This window comes from Pollicipes pollicipes, unplaced genomic scaffold (genome assembly GCF_011947565.3).
Source record: "Pollicipes pollicipes isolate AB1234 unplaced genomic scaffold, Ppol_2.1 Scaffold_4219;HRSCAF=4965_pilon_pilon_pilon, whole genome shotgun sequence".
In the NCBI taxonomy this organism is placed as follows: Eukaryota; Metazoa; Arthropoda; class Thecostraca; order Pollicipedomorpha; family Pollicipedidae; genus Pollicipes; species Pollicipes pollicipes.
Genome location: NW_023596448.1, coordinates 33,827,565 through 33,838,846, shown reverse-complemented (window position 1 = coordinate 33,838,846; position 11,282 = coordinate 33,827,565). Strand labels below are relative to the sequence as shown.

General features: G+C 57.2%; 1 protein-coding gene across 1 annotated transcript; it reads left to right on the top strand.

Moving 5' to 3' along the window:
- The first annotated feature begins 3,554 nt into the window (after positions 1-3,554).
- On the top strand, positions 3,555-11,017 carry LOC119095234 (transcription elongation factor B polypeptide 3-like). Its single transcript, XM_037218102.1, has 10 exons — positions 3,555-3,632; positions 5,291-5,474; positions 6,202-6,276; positions 6,805-6,893; positions 7,559-7,746; positions 8,091-8,185; positions 8,536-8,735; positions 9,335-9,484; positions 10,356-10,494; positions 10,890-11,017. Exons 1-10 carry the CDS (start codon positions 3,555-3,557, stop codon positions 10,943-10,945), a joined length of 1,254 nt encoding a protein of 417 aa, XP_037073997.1. The 3' UTR covers positions 10,946-11,017.
- Positions 11,018-11,282: the final 265 nt, after the last annotated feature.

The window sequence follows — 11,282 nt, the reverse complement described above, 5'->3', positions numbered from 1 at the left end:
CCTGGCTCGAGACCTGAGGATGGCACAACGTGCCCAAGGAACCTTATCAGACGCCTGCAGAGCACCATCCTCTTACTCTCTACAGTCAAACCCGTACAACTCAGCCTTACGAACATGGTTCGCAGCAGGTGCAGGTGCTCTATTTCAGTTTTTGCACCGGCCAAGCTATCTAGGCATTCCTTGACAGATGGTATGTAGCAGATCTCGCCCATCGTCTTGCTGTCTAACGCACGGAAGTTCACCACACAACGAAAAGTACCATCTCACTTCTCAAACACCAAAATGGGTGACGACCAAGGGTAACTGGTACGCTGGATTAGCCCGAGGGCCTCCGTGTCAACGATAAGCCCCCGCACTTCTGGTCTCAAATGATATGGGGTCCTTCTTGGCCAAACTGCAACAGGTGGCGACCCGCCGGTGTTGATGTCGAAATGGGCGCGATGTGCTCGTCCCAGCTCAGCATCAGAATTTGCGAACACGTCCAGACACCCGTGAAATAGACTCTTCAGTTTCCTGTGACTGACCTGGTTGACTTCCGCTTCAGCCAAATCAACGTGTACCACTCCGACCCGTGTAGGCCTGTCACTCCCTACTGGAGCCGTCTCCATGTCTTCAACCTCATCAACGACGGAATGGATACAAGGACGGACAGAATCTGATCCGGGGTTTTTCCACGAGAATTGGAATGCGGCTAATCCACTCCAGGCCTGGCCAGGCAGGGACTAACTGAAATCCCGTAACGTTCCACTTGTCGAGCATCCGGATCAAACATAACATCTCGGGAAATCGACTCCAAATCCTCAGCTTGCGCGTAAATCATCCTTTTAGAAAAAGGTTTTGCCGTTCAATCAGATACAAGGTGCACAGAAACTGGATGCGTCGGAGTGCCTACTCCTCCAACTGTGTGCGAAAATGCCCTAAATACAGCACCCGCTCGGTGTAGTTTACTTGGACGGACTTGAACAACGTCAGAGCATCATTTCCAAGGATGGCCGAAGCAGGCAAATCTTCCACCATCAGTGCCTGAGCGTCATTTATCGTTGCCGGACCGACCGAAGCGTTTGCCGAAATCATACCAACACGTTTCAATGTCGTGTGATTGGCTGCGATCGGGTGTACAGCCGCTGGGTTGAGTGGAAACGAGCTGACCCCCGGAAGAGATGCCGACACACAGGTGGCCACTGCTCCCGTATCAACCAACCACGTACAATCCACTGTCGCATTGCGACCACGCACATGAAGCAAACGTACTTGCGAATTGCGAGGACCTTTGACCTCGGATCCGATTACCACTGGTTCCCCGGTAGGGACCCTCCTCAGTTTAAAGCCTGAGGACAGTCATGCTGGTTGTGCCCAAACTCACAACGCCAGCAGACCACGGGTGCCGGTGACCCCCGGCCGGGACCAGATGGAGCCTGGGTACACTCCACCTACCGGTGGTCAGAAGGACTGCATGTCTAACATCGCGCTCGCCTGCCCCTGAAACCATCCCGGCCCGACCCGGACGCCTGCCAGCCCGCTATGTCGCGCAGCTGCCCTCCCCGTGGGCACGCTCCTGTGGGCCGGCCGCGCAGCTGACCTTGGCCGGGTCACGTGACGGTCTCTCGCCCTGCTGAGCCGGTCACTGGCTGACCCGTCCGGCTCCGAGTGACGTCACGCCGCCCCCGGCGACAGCACCAGCCGGCCAGCTGACCCGGCCGAGCGCGGATCTCGGAACACGGCACGAAAAGCTCAGCCCTCGTCACGGAGATGATCAGCCGCTCCCTTCTCTACCGCAGACCCCTCCACAATGTGACTGACTTCAGCCGGCGAGCGACGGACAGCCTCCTCACTCTGTTTTGTATGTATCATCATATCAACGTCAATGCTGGGATACAAGAGCCGTAACCGCGCCGCAATATAGGATAAAATGTCATTCAAGAACCGACTCCTCAAGATAGCTGCTCCGACAGACGTGTCGGGCCCCGAGTCAGGGAATGCGCCACGAAACAATGAGAGTAGATCGGAAAGAAACGTGCCTTATGCCTCGGAGGGCTGCTTACGTCGCTGATTAAGCCGGTCCTGATACCAGCTCTGGGACGGACCGAGCTGCCGACACGCTGCCGACTTCGCGCTCTGAACATCCTCTGTGTCCTCTTCTGACAGTGGACCCATCACCACAATCCGCGAACCGAGGCCAACAAGCGCCTTCCACATCGCCTTCTTCTCATTCACCACTGTCATCCGAAAGGCATCCAACCGTCGCAAGAAGTCTTCCAGCTCTTCCCCACCACCCTACACCAATTTCTCCCGCGACTTCCATTTGGGCACGCCCTTCTCCTTGCCACCAGCGTGACATCCGCGCACTCTCAACCGGAATCAGAAGACCGACGTCCCGGTGACCGCTGACCGGCGGGCCGGTCAGCCCCCGCCTCGGCGGTCGGCCGCAGAGGCGCGCCCAGCACGCGCGCACCAGCACGCACTACACCCACAGCACCCGATGTTTCTCGACTGATGTCGCCGATTCACACGGAACATGCTTCTTCTTCCCCGGCCTGATCTCGTTTGGTGACGCTCAACATCATGTTCTGCTGTCTTGTCCCGTTCGGGGTCACGCGCAGCATTGCCTTAGAGAAGATTTGGTTTAAGGTGAGGTGGTCACATATTTTAGTGTTCGTATAGCAAATTGTTTTGCCATCTTCGTGGGAGATTACACGAAGGAATGTCCATGCACAGCTTTCTGTTTGCATGTTCAGTTCGAATGGCTACTGCTCATGACGATATTATGACCCGAGTTAGCCTGAATGGGTTAAGCAAGCCCTCTGTACATTTGACGCACGCTCGGGGCGAGTCAGTAGTTCTACTTTCAGCTTCATTGCACCGCACTGCTTATGAAGTGCGGGCAATGGTATGATCCTGACACATGCTGGGCGTGAAGGCTGTTCGTCCCCATAATGGGTAGGAGACGCCAACCTTTTTCATGACATTACCGCATTTCAATTGCACCTCCACCGCACGTTTGACGGGCAAGAAAAGTTCACATGTTAACAATGCATAAGGTACATCCACGTCCTCCCTGAGGTGCCAGTTTCCGAACAACCTGGTACGCCAACCTCTCTTGCATCTACACGGTCGTAGAATATGTGCTGCATTGCTGAAAAGCATGACGGCGATTAATAAAAGGCTTATACAAATTGACCGATGTCCTCTGGTAAGCAGTGCATACAAAGGGATTGAGTCGATGTTGTTTGCAATGTGCACGTTTGGATATGCTGCATAAAACAAGCTAAAATTGTTACTGCTTCAGTACTGCGGAGAGAGCTGGCTGCCAAATAACATCTAAGTGTACGGAACAAGTATTGGGACAAATATTACGCACGAGACTTTTCCGACTTTCACAGCATATGTGTTGTGTAAAATTTCTATGTTTTGGAGTTCCTGTGCGCGTGTGGTCAGGCTTTTGCGACTTTTGTGATTATGATGTAAAATCAAAGCAAGGTAGGACCTTTGCTTGGTCGAGCCATAAGCAAGGCCTGAAGACTACATAGCGATACGAAGAAGTGTCAGAAGCGGATATGACGATGAGTGCCTCGTTATTAGAGATCGTCGAGCACTACCAAAAAAAGGTCGAAAGGTACAGCGATGAGGACAAGGTGAGCACTTTATAACACATTTAGCACACACAGTAGTTTGCTTTCTTCTGTATAAGTGCTAAGTCTGTCTTCATGTCTTGGTTTCAACTTGTGTTTTGAGTACTTCCATGTTTGCCTAATTCCATCCATTTGAGCAGCTTTCCAAATTTTGCTTAGATGTAGGTTATGCCAGATTCAACAGGGTTGAACATGATAACATGGGATTTGCTGCAGGGGAAAAGTGGGACATTTGTATGCCAACTATGAAGAATTTAGTATAATGCCTTCAATTGTGAAATGTTAAAGCCTTACAGACTTTCACTTTCAGTAACTGATTTTTGTGATTCTGTGCAGCTCTCATGCTTGGGATTAGGATGTATTTCTCCTGTTGGCTGAGCCACTATAATCTATGTTTGTGAAACAGATATTTATGTCTGCTAATCATCCTCAGAGATTATCCACTTACATCCAGCAGATGCAGAAGTTATCTCTCAATTTTGTACCACATGCACCATGCATAGCATACAGTCTTAGGCAGGCATACCAAAAATATTCTGTACCAACTGTGCGCTGGGAATGATTTTGGATTCTCACTTAGCACTGATTTTTTTTTTAGATAATTGTCCATGTTGGCAGTGCCAAGCACCTTCCTGTAAGATTTTGCAAGATACCAGATAATTATCAAGACCAGCTGTTGGTCTTGTGTATATTTGATGTCATTTAGAGGAAGAAAATCAGCTTGTTGCAGTTGTTTAATGCCGCTTGTGACAGGGGTCTAAGAATGCCAAAGCCTATGTGATTTTGCAATCATATGAAGTACCATTAACCTGCTGTTTGGTGTCAAATATTGTTCAGGCAGTGATAAATGCTCAACTCTCATAGGCTTTTGAAATCACTTAAGGACTAGCCAAAGCTGATTTGATTGGTTTGCATGCATCTCAGTCATAACACCACCAAATTTGGAAACATTTGAGCCTTGGTACGCACATGCGCTTCTACAGTTTTCATGAGTTCTTCATCATGAGCATACTTGAGCAGCATTTAAAAATAATGTTTAGTACTTAAAAAGCTAGTTGCAACTTTAATTGCAATAGATTTTTTCAAATGGATGTTTAAACAAGGTGCAGTAAGCCACCTTACCATGCTTATTTGCAGTCATGTTCAGTTTTGTCCATTCTTGTCCATGTATTCTGCACTATCATTGCTGATACAGTTAGTGTGTTCTTAGTTGTTAAGTCTGATTATCTAACCAATTATTTTATGTCTGCTATATTGTGTAAGACAATGTTCTGCACCTAAAATATTGTCATCTGATATGATGGATTGGTGTGTTTAATGTCTATACAGCTCACTTTTTGTCTAGCCTCACTTTGTTTTGACAAAGTTACTCAGGTACAGTTTAAAGTGTGACACATATTTTAGGCTGTGGTATATGTATGATGTGTATATATATATACATAAGGTTCATGTTATTTTGTGCATCTTGCATTATGGGTTTGGCTATTTCTGGCTATGCTATATAAAGCTTTTAGGTGATATTATAAGACCTAGATTAAAGAAGAGACCTGGGCCATGGTCAGAAGCTCCACCACAAGTGTAGCACAACAATAGCCACAGCAACCAACACCACAGATACCATGCAAGTGGTCTCCCCAACACTTTGCTCTTGGCATCCCCAGATCCTGCACTGCTTCAGCAAGCTGCAGAGGCTGCCCATCACGGTGGACGTGTTGTCGCGCACCGGCGTGGGCAAGACGGTGAACGCCTTCCGGCGCGATCCGGGCCCGGTCGGGCTCAAGTCGCGGGAGCTTGTCTCCAAATGGAAGCGCATCTTCGACGAAAACGAGCAGGCCGAGCGGGCCAGCGCGCGCAGCGCTTCGCCCGCCGCCAGCGACGGCAGCGAGCGCATGGAGATCGACGAGGCGCGCGCGCGCGAGGAGCAGCCGCCAGCGCGAGGCGGAGGAGGAGAGAGCAGCGCCAGCGCGAGGCGGAGGAGGAGGAGCGGGCGCCAGCGCGAGCTGGCCGAGGCCGGAGGCCGAGCGGGAGGCGCAGGCGGCCGCTGAGGCCGAGCGGCGCGCGCGCGACGAGAAGCGGCGCGCCGCGAGGAGCGCGCGCGCCGCGAGGAGGCGGCCGGCCCGAGCAGCGAGCACCGGCACAAGGAGGAGCGCGACCGCGCCGAGAGCAGGCACCGCAAGGAGAGCAAGCAACCGTCGGCACGAGCCGGCGCCGGTGAACGGCCACGATCCCGCCGCCCTCGCTCAAGCCCGGACACCGCCGGCGGCGGGTGACCGCGACCGCGATCGCGACCGTGATCGTGACCGTGACCGGCGTGATCGTGACCGCGACCGTGACCGCGACCGCGACCGTGACCGCGACCGTGACCGTGAAGGGGCGACCGCGCAAGCATGGAAAGGAGCGGGATCGGCGAGACGTCGGCGCCTCGCCCGACGGCGCGGCGCCGACGCCGAAGGTCAACGGCGAGGCGGCGCGCAAGGAGCGGCACCACGGCAGCAAGCACAAGTCGTCGCGGCGCTGATCGGGACCGCTCGGAGCAGGGGCGGCGGCGCGGGCGGCCCCGGCCCTCCGCGAGGTCGACTTCCTCGGCCAGCCAGCAGCGGCGGCGGCGACGAGGAGACCGGTGGCGCATCCTTCGCGGCTGCGCTCGGTGAGTGGGTTGCAGCTTGTACCAGGGTAGACAAATTTCATGTCACCAGACCTCTGGTCTCCTCCGCCATCTCCGCCCCCAGCATGCTTCCTTTGCTGCTGATGCGTTGCCGTTTGACCTTGTGTTTTCACGTTCTGACCTGTCCGTCCGATTTTCCGTGCCGGGGGTGCACAGATGCTGGGTTGACCGCCATCTGGCTCGATGCTGGCTGGTCGGTGTTGAGCGAAGGAAAAGGGCTGCAGTCTGGGGGTCTCAAGCACGTGTGCAGTAACATGCAGATGCCAGCATCCTTGGCACTCAACAGTTAAAGTTACCACGCTGCTGTCTAGGGATAGATGTGGCTGATTGTTTACTTTTTGTCTTTTTCCGGTCTTTGAGACGATTGGCTGCTAAGGATGTGTTACACTAGCCAGCCTCGCCTCGTTGTCGGGGTTATCTCCCGTGTGCAGGGGAAGCAGTTATACATCGATGAGTGCTTCGTGGCGGATCGGTTCGCTCATAACTGGGGATTCGCCCCATCTCACGCAGGCGGCTCCGACTCAGTCGTGCGGAAGAAGAAGAAGAAGTCCAAGTCGTCCTCATCAAAGTCGTCGTCTTCGCTGAACTCCTCTGGTTCTGTGAGTAGCTCTTCCCGGTTACGCTTTGAGTTGTTCCTCGTTGGCCTGGGTCGGATTCACTCTTCCACGCGCTGACCGGGATACCGTTAGTGTCGCCCGATTTCGCTGTGCTGGTCTGAGATTCGGGTCAGTCTGCTGCTGGAACTGGCAGTTGCGTGTCGGGTAAGATTATGTCGAGCATGCAAAGCTGCGTTTCGTCGCGTTACAGCATATCATTATATACCCTAACCGTTTCTGAATGTTCTGGTACGCACCAAACCTCACTAGTGGTTGTACAGTTTGCGCGCTGTGTCTGATAGGTATTTCCACGCGCTGAATTCCAATTTACCACGGAACGGACAGTGCAGACATCATGTAAATATCGCTGGTCTTTGAGGGCGCCGGTGCTGCGGCCGCGGCCTGTCTGTGCATCCGCTGCCGGTTCCCCCCCCCCCCCGTACTGATACAGAGGGCCGTGGCCCCTGTGCTGTCCCCCGGCTGTCACTTTGGCTGCATCTTTGATTCCCCCTCGAAATACCTCATTACTCTAGTCCCGTTCCTGGGTCCAGGCGTGTAGTGCACGAGCGACGAGCATCGCGCCCTGACCCCGCCGCCGCTCCCCGCTCTCCTCTGACCCAGCCGCCGCGCCTCGCTCTTCCCTGGCTGACCCCGCTCTCGCTCGGCAGCTGGTGGAGCGGGCCCGGCCATCGCCGCCGCCGCCGCCGCCGGCGCTCGAGGTGCTGGACGCGCTGCCAGAGATCTCGGGCCACTACCGGCCACTGCCGCGCGCGCCCGCCGCCGGCCGGCCCGCCGCCAAGCGCACCCTGGACGAGGAGGAGGCGTTGGCCGCCGTGCTCGGCGCCAAAAACAAACGGTGAGGGGAAGAGGGAGGTGGGGAACAGCGGCGGTGCCAGGAACACGTGGTGAGGGGAGTCGGCGAACGGGAGGGGGAGGCTGTGAGGGTGGGCAGGGGCGGTGTCAGGAACGCAAGGCGAGGGGATCGTCTGACCGTCTTGTCGCTGCTTCCGTGACCGATGTTCTCCGCCTACGTCAGCCCGTCTGACCAGCGCTCTCCGTGCCCAGGAGCGGCTTCCGTGGCCGATATTCTCCACTTACGTCAGCCCGTCTGACCAGCGCTCTCCGTGCCCAGGAGCGGCGCGTCGCGCTGTGTCTGACCGTCCGTGCCCCTGTGTCTGACATCCGTGCCCCTGTGTCCAGGACCAAGGTGTACTCTGGCGCGCGCAGCGCCGGCTGGTCCCGCGTGCCGACACTGGTGGACATCTGCCTGCGCAGCCTACAGGAGAACATCGACTGTGAGTGCCCACCCTGCCTGGCGTGTGCCGGACACGGCAGTCGAGCCGCTCCGTGTCGGTGACTCAAGGGCGAACTCAGGGGGGCAGATACACAGAGTTCTAGCGGAAGGTACTTCTGCTACGTCCTTTCTGACTGTGTTTGATGCAGGTGGCATTGTGTTTGCGCCTGAATCAGGGCGCATGTTTTCGTGTGGTGCCGTAGGCCGGGCATCTCCCGCAGCCTCAGTGTAGAACCCACATCACATGGACGCCCGATCGGCTGTCTGCTGGTCTCGAGCCCCCCGAATCCACCGGCGCACGTGCTCGCGGCGCCTGCCTGCCGGACTGACGGCGCCGCCCGCCGCCCGCAGACCTGGAGTACACGGGCGGCGTGCCGTACGACATCCTGAGGCCGGTGCTGGAGAAGTGCTCGGCCGGCCAGCTGCACAACATCGAGTACTACAACTCCTACCTGCTGGAGGACACGGACGCCCTCTGGAAGGCGCTGGTGCACAAGGAGTTCCGCGCCGAGCCCCGCCAGGAGATGGAGACGTGGCGCGAGATGCATATCGTGAGTCTCCTCCGGCCGCCCTGCGCTGGACCCGGGGGTGTGTGGGGAGGGGGGGGGGGCTCGGGACTCGGGGCTCGAGACTCGGGGCTCGAGACTCGGGACTCGGGACTCGGGACTCGGGACTCGGGACTCGGGACTCGGGACTCGGGACTCGGGGCTCAGGACTCGGGGCTCGGGACTCGGGATTCGGGGCTCGGGACTCGGGGCAGACCCGATGGGGTAGCGGTCTCTGCTTGGTCGGTGGGCCAGGGATGCTGATGCCTCAGCCGAGCGGCGGTGTTATCGTTGCTTCATGGCGATGTTCATGGTCCGGTGGCGGCTTCGGTATTGGGCTGGGTGGGTCGTTTGGTGGCCACCTCGCTGTGCCAGTGACTGGTGCCTGGTCTGGTCTGGTCTGGTGTGGTTTGGTCAGTGTGCGGCTGCTGGTAACTGTGTCTGTCCGTTCTGAGCGAGCACAGCGGCCTGTTGCCTGTTGACCATACCTGCTGTATCCCTTTAACACGTGCGTAATCCCCGCGGCACGAGCCAACGCGCCCGAGCGCGCTCGCCGCGGCACACAACACGGCCGGCCCGTGACGCGCGGCCGTGTCCGCCGGCAGCGCTGCGCGGAGGAGCGCGAGATCAAGTACAACAAGCTGCGCTCCATCATCGAGGGCAAGCGCCAGGAGTCGCTGGCCAGCAGCCGCAAGACCAAGGTGGCCTACGAACACACAGTGGCCAAACCGCCGAGGAACGTCGCCAGGAAACAGGTGCGAGGCGCCGACGGCGCGCGCTGCGGCGCCGGCCGAGGCGGCGGGAGCGGCGCTGAGGCGGGCTGGTGCTGTGAGCGTGGTAGCTGCGCCGCGTCTTAGGAGGGGTTGCCGCACCTGGTGGTGTAATTCACGTGTGTCGCTGGGATGGTGGCAGGATTGCGCCTGGTGGCCTCATGGGCGAGAGTTTAAAGCAGAAGCCGTTGACGTCCGTATTGACTGTGTGGCTGGATGGTGTCGCGCGTCTGTGAGTAAGCCGTTGTTCCTGTGCGGAACAATGGTCTCCCATGTGCGTCTGGTGAGGTGGCATACTGGTCGCGTTGGGCTGTCCTTGATAGCGACCCTGAGCCGTTATACCACGTCGCCTTCTGGCCCGGTACGTCTCCGTGACCTCTGACCCGATACGCTTCCATGACCTCGCGGGCCCGGTGCGCCTCGGAGACCTTTAACCTGGTACGCCCCCATGACCTCTGACCCGGTGCGTCTCCGGGACCACTGACCCGATACGTCTCTGTGACCTCTGACCCGGCACGCCTCCGTGACCTCTGATCCGATACGCCTCTGACCTACTGACCCGGTGGCCTCTGACCAGACACGTGCCTGGAGCCCCAAGAATATACCAGGATCCCATAAGCACAGAATTTTGTGGGGCCCTGGATCTACCCTTGGGATCCAGACATGTGTCTGCTGCTGGCCCTCCGTAGCTTCAGAACCTTTTTGACCCGGCGCGCTCCTGTAGTCTCCAGACCTGGTGTCTCCCGTTCCCTCTGACCAAGCGTTCCTCTGTGACCTCAAACCCATTGGCCCCTTGGCCTGTGACCTCTGACACCTCTCTGACCTGCCGCCTGACCCCGCCGGCCGCCTCCGACAGGCGAAAAACGGCACGGCTGTGGCGGTGGCCATGCCGATGCCCAACTCCATGGCGGCCGGCGGGGCGAGACAGCCGCGGCCAGCGCCTGGCGCCGACCCTACTAGCCGGCCGGCGGCGCCCGGACGCACCGCCGCCCCGCGTGAGTGCCGCCGCGGCCGCCGCCGGCGGTCGGCCGCCGGGGAAGGAGAGGGCGAGTCGACCGCGCTGGACTTGAATTTCTCACCCTGGGGTTTGCCGCAACAATATTTTCTCCGCGCGGTGTGAAGCTCTGCATGCAGAAAGCGTGCCACCAGCGAGCTCGAAGATACTGATATATTTTATAAGTTTTGTGTTCGGGCTTATTTTTGACATTTTTTAGCGAGCCAGATTCGGATGGGACATTGTCACTTTGTTTGTTCATTCATTCACATTTGTTATATCTGTCACTTCACGCTGGTCATAATTGCCTAAAATTTATGGAACATGACGTTTCAGCCGCCCCTCCCCCTTACTCAATTTTTGTTCGACTGCTGATGAACCTTTCTGTCTTTGCAGAGAAGAAAAAGGCACCTCTCATGGCGAAGGTCTTGCGAGCGATGGGGCGACGGTGAGGCGCCGCGTCTGATTGGCCGTCCGGTTTAACGAAGCCTTCCTATTGGCCGTGACGCGCCGGCCACGCTCGTGAGTGGTCGGGCCCACGATGGGGGAATCCTGGCGCCCGATTGGCTGCCCGGTTGAGAGACGATGCCGCATTGGCTGCGGCCCACCGAGAAGCCGCCGTGATTGGCCGGGCTGACGGTGAACCTCACCGCGAGCGGCCCCGTGATTGGACGAGTCTCTGCAACGTACGGATGCTGGGCCTGGCGTTAGACATGACGTAGGGGACACTAGGGTCATTAGGGAGGGATGTCTGCAATATTCGCCACCGTGATACTGTGGGGACTGGCG

Excerpts from the sequence above, each read along its gene's own strand:
- LOC119095234 (XM_037218102.1), top strand. The coding sequence starts at position 3,555 with ATGACGATGAGTGCCTCGTTATTAGAGATCGTCGAGCACTACCAAAAA. Across the intron at positions 6,894-7,558 it reads CGCTGAACTCCTCTGGTTCT|CTGGTGGAGCGGGCCCGGCC; the intron begins GTGAGTAGCTCT and ends CTCGCTCGGCAG. Across the intron at positions 8,186-8,535 it reads CCTACAGGAGAACATCGACT|ACCTGGAGTACACGGGCGGC; the intron begins GTGAGTGCCCAC and ends CGCCGCCCGCAG.